Source organism: Myotis lucifugus, unplaced genomic scaffold, assembly GCF_000147115.1.
Source record: "Myotis lucifugus unplaced genomic scaffold, Myoluc2.0 scaffold_525, whole genome shotgun sequence".
NCBI classification, from domain to species: domain Eukaryota; kingdom Metazoa; phylum Chordata; class Mammalia; order Chiroptera; family Vespertilionidae; genus Myotis; species Myotis lucifugus.
In genome coordinates this window covers 25,814-29,497 of record NW_005871573.1, presented here as the reverse complement: position 1 = coordinate 29,497, position 3,684 = coordinate 25,814, and the positions used below count along the sequence as shown (strand labels likewise).

The 3,684-nt window shown below is 59.1% G+C and overlaps 1 protein-coding gene across 1 annotated transcript in view; it reads left to right on the top strand.

The window, feature by feature from the left end:
- The window catches only part of LOC102430688 (leucine-rich repeat serine/threonine-protein kinase 1), a 46,576-nt gene that overhangs the window by 26,405 nt on the left and 16,487 nt on the right, over window positions 1-3,684 (top strand). Inside the window, exons 12-16 of the mRNA XM_023745232.1 lie at window positions 6-75; window positions 1,105-1,269; window positions 1,977-2,149; window positions 2,652-2,772; window positions 2,938-3,097. Of these exons, the coding sequence (XP_023601000.1) occupies window positions 6-75; window positions 1,105-1,269; window positions 1,977-2,149; window positions 2,652-2,772; window positions 2,938-3,097 (689 nt within the window). The remainder of the gene's footprint in view (window positions 1-5; window positions 76-1,104; window positions 1,270-1,976; window positions 2,150-2,651; window positions 2,773-2,937; window positions 3,098-3,684) is intronic.

Below are 3,684 nucleotides of genomic sequence, written 5' to 3'. Positions count from 1 at the left end.
CCCAGACAATGCCCCCCAATGTTCCGCAAGCACCAGGCGGACTCGGGGGCTCAGGGCGCCAGCCCCCCTGGCTCCGTCAGCGAAGAGATAGAGGCCCCCCCCTAAGTCCCCCCTCTACCCCTCCTCGCCCCCCCGGGTCCCCTTTCCCTCACTTGGGGTTACGGGTCTCTGAAGCCCGAAGAGCAAGAGGGGCAAAAGCTTTTCCATGGTCCGGCCTTTTGTTGTTTTTTGCTGATCTTCACCTGAAGAATTTTGTTTTTTATTGATTTCTTTTTTTCTTTTTGGTTAAATGCTCACCTGAGGATATTTTTCCATTGATTTTTAGAGAGAGTGGAAGGGAGAGAGAGAGAGAGAGAGAGAGAGAGGGAGGGAGAAACCTTGATGTGAAAGAGACTCATTAATTGTTTGCTTCCTGCACTTGCCCCGACCAGGGCCGGGGATCGAGCCTGCAACTGAGGTACATGCCCTTGACCGGAATAGAACCCAGGACCGTTCAATCTGCAGGCCAGTGCTCTATCCACTGAGCCAAACTGGCTAGGGCTCCATTAATTTTTTTTAAATATATTTTTATTGATTTTTTACAGAGAGGAAGGGAGAGGGATAGAAAGCTAGAAACATCGATGAGAGAGAAACATCGATCAGCTGCCTCCTGCACACCCCCCACTGGGGATGTGCCCACAACCAAGGTACATGCCCTTGACCAGACTCGAACCCGGGACCCTTCAGTCCACAGGCCAACGCTCTATCCACTGAGCCAAACTGGCTAGGGCTCCATTCAGAGAGAGTGGAAGGGGAGGAAGGAGGGAGGGAGAGAGAAACATTGATGTGAGAGAGACTCATCGATTGGCTGCCTCCGGCACACACCCGGACCAGGGCCGGGGATTGGACCTGCCACCCAGGCACATGTCCTTGACCGGGAGTCGAACCCGAGACCCTTGGTGTGTGGGGGCGATGCTCTAACCACTGAGCCATGCCGGCCGGGCTGTCGTGCCTGGTTTAGGCCCTAAAACGCAGTGTTCCACGTGATGGGCTCTCTGGATCTGGCCGCCTGGGACCCGGGTGTGTAATATGCCCCTCCCTGCCCCCGCCTTGTCGCTCAAGTAGGTTGAGTCCATCGAGTTCAGCGTCTGGGACATCGGCGGCCCGGCCAGCATGGCCACGGTCAACCAGTGCTTCTTCACCGACAAGGCCCTGTACGTGGTGGTGTGGAACCTGGCGCTGGGGGAGGAGGCCGTGGCCAGCCTGCAGTTCTGGCTGCTCAACATCGAGGTGAGAGACCCGGCCCGTCGGTCCACGGTCCTCGGACATCCCAGGGCCCGGCCGCTTCGCTAGAGCGCCCCCCTTTGACAGAGAAGAAGAAAAAGGAGAGGAAATGGTCAGGAAGAAGCGCTTGGCATCTTTTTTGTTGTTGTTAATCCTCAGCTGAGGGTATTTTTTCCATTGATTTTTAGAGAGAGTGGAAGGGACGGAGGAAGGGGGAGACAGAGAGAGAGAGAGAGAGAAACATCGATGTGTGAGAGAGACATCGATCAGCTGCCAAGGTACATGCCCTTGACTGGAACCGAACCTGGGACCCTTCAGTCTGCAGGCCAACGCTCTCTCCACTGAGCGAAACCGGTTAGGGCCCTTCTCCCTTCATTTAAGAGCCCCCCACTATTGGGTAAAAGGCGACAGGGCTCCCCTCTCAGGTGGAAAGGTGACAGGGCCCGTATGCAGCTGCACTGTCTGATGAGACCAGAAACCCAGCCCCTGGGGGAGTCCCGGGGGGCCCCAGGCACCCCTCCGTCAGTGCCTGACTGCCCCTGGGGGTTTACAGACAGGAGTGCAGTGGCGGCCCTGGGTGAGTGACAGGCTCAGGGCCACAGGCGTCCAGGCTGGCGCACCTGCGCACCTGGCAGGGGGCTCCCCTCCCCGGTGCAGGCGACGGGGGCAGGTGCTCAGCCCAGCCCGGGGCCGGGGGGGTTCCTCTGTCGCAGGCCAAGGCCCCGAACGCCGTGGTGCTGGTGGTGGGAACCCACCTGGACTTGATCGAAAGCAAGTTCCGCGTGGAGAGGATCGCGACGCTGCGGGCCTACGTGCTGGCGCTCTGCCGCTCCCCCTCGGGGTCCCGGGCCACGGGCTTCCCGGACATCACCTTCAAGCACTTACAGTGAGTGTCCCAGGCCTTCCTGCTCCCATGCGTGCTCTGACCTCCCCTGTGGCTGTGGCTGCTGGTCCCTGTCTTGTCCACCTTCCCTGTAGTACCTGGGATCTGCCTGCAGGGGGCGCTGAACCAAGGGCTGGGCTCCTCTGGGGCATCTTCTGGTTTGAAGGGTTGCAGACATGGCCCTGGGGAGGGTGAGGAGCCTCGAGAGGTGTGGCAGGACAAGGCCTGGCCACACCCTCTCTGTGCATCCTTCCTGGGTCACCCCACCAGCCCTGTGGCCAGTGCTGAGCCTGCACGGCCCATCCCATGTGGTTGAGCATCACACTAGGAACCAGGAGGTCACGGTTCGATTCCCGGTCAGGGCACTTGCCCGGGTTGTGGGCTCGATCCCCAGTAGAGGGCGTGGAGGAGGCAGCTGATCAGTGATTCTCTCTCATCATGGGTGTTGCTCCCTCCCTCTCCCTTCCTCTCTGACATCAATAAAAAATACATTTCGCTCTCACAGCGAGATTTCCTGCAAGACCCTGGAGGGCCTGGAGGGGCTGCGGCAGCTGATTTTCCACGTCACGTGCAACATGAGGGACGTGGGCAGCACCATCGGCTGCCAGCGGCTGGTGGGGAGGCTGGTGGGTACCGCAGGCCCCTGGTCCCAGTGGGAGCAGCTTCTGGGGGGAAAGTGGGGGGTGGGCGGTGAGGCCTCCCACCTGCTCGAGGTGCAGGAGGGCAGCGGGCGGGCCGGGCCCCGTGGGACGGGAGGGCTCAGGCCTGCACACCTGCCCCACCTGCCCCAGGTCCCCAGGAGCTACCTGAGCCTCCAGGAGGCCGTGCTGGCGGAGCATCAGCGCCGCAGCCTGAGCGACGACGTGCAGTACCTGACGGACCAGCAGCTGGAGCAGCTGGTGGAGCAGACGCCCGGCAACGACATCAGCGACTACGAGGACCTGCAGTCCGGTGGGTGGGCCGCGGGCAGGGAGAGGGGCAGAGGGGGAAGGCCGCGGGCACGGGGACCCTGGAGAAGGCTCGCCGCTCTGCGCCTGTCTGCAGAGGACCGACCGCAGGTGCACTGTGGGGATTGAGTTTGGGGTCACAAATTGACTTTTTAAAAATATGTCTCTATTTTTTTTTAATTGATTTTCTTTTTCTTTTTTAAGTATATTTTATTGATTTTTTACAGAGAGGAAGGGAGAGGGATAAAGAGTTAGAAACATCGATGAGAGAGAAACTTCGATCAGCTGCCTCCTGCACACCCCCCACTGGGGATGTGCCTGCAACCAAGGTACATGCCCTTGACCGGAATCGAACCTGGGACCCTTGAGTCTGCAGGATGACGCTCTATCCACTGAGCCAAACCGGTCAGGGCAAAAATATGTCTCTATTGATTTCACACAGAGGAAGGGAGAGGGAGAGAGAGAGAAACATCAATGATGAGAGAAAATCATGGATGGGCTGCCTCCTGCACGCCCCCTACTGGGGATCAAGCCCACAACCACAGGCATGTGCCCTGACTGGGAATTGACCCATGACTTCCTGTTCATAGG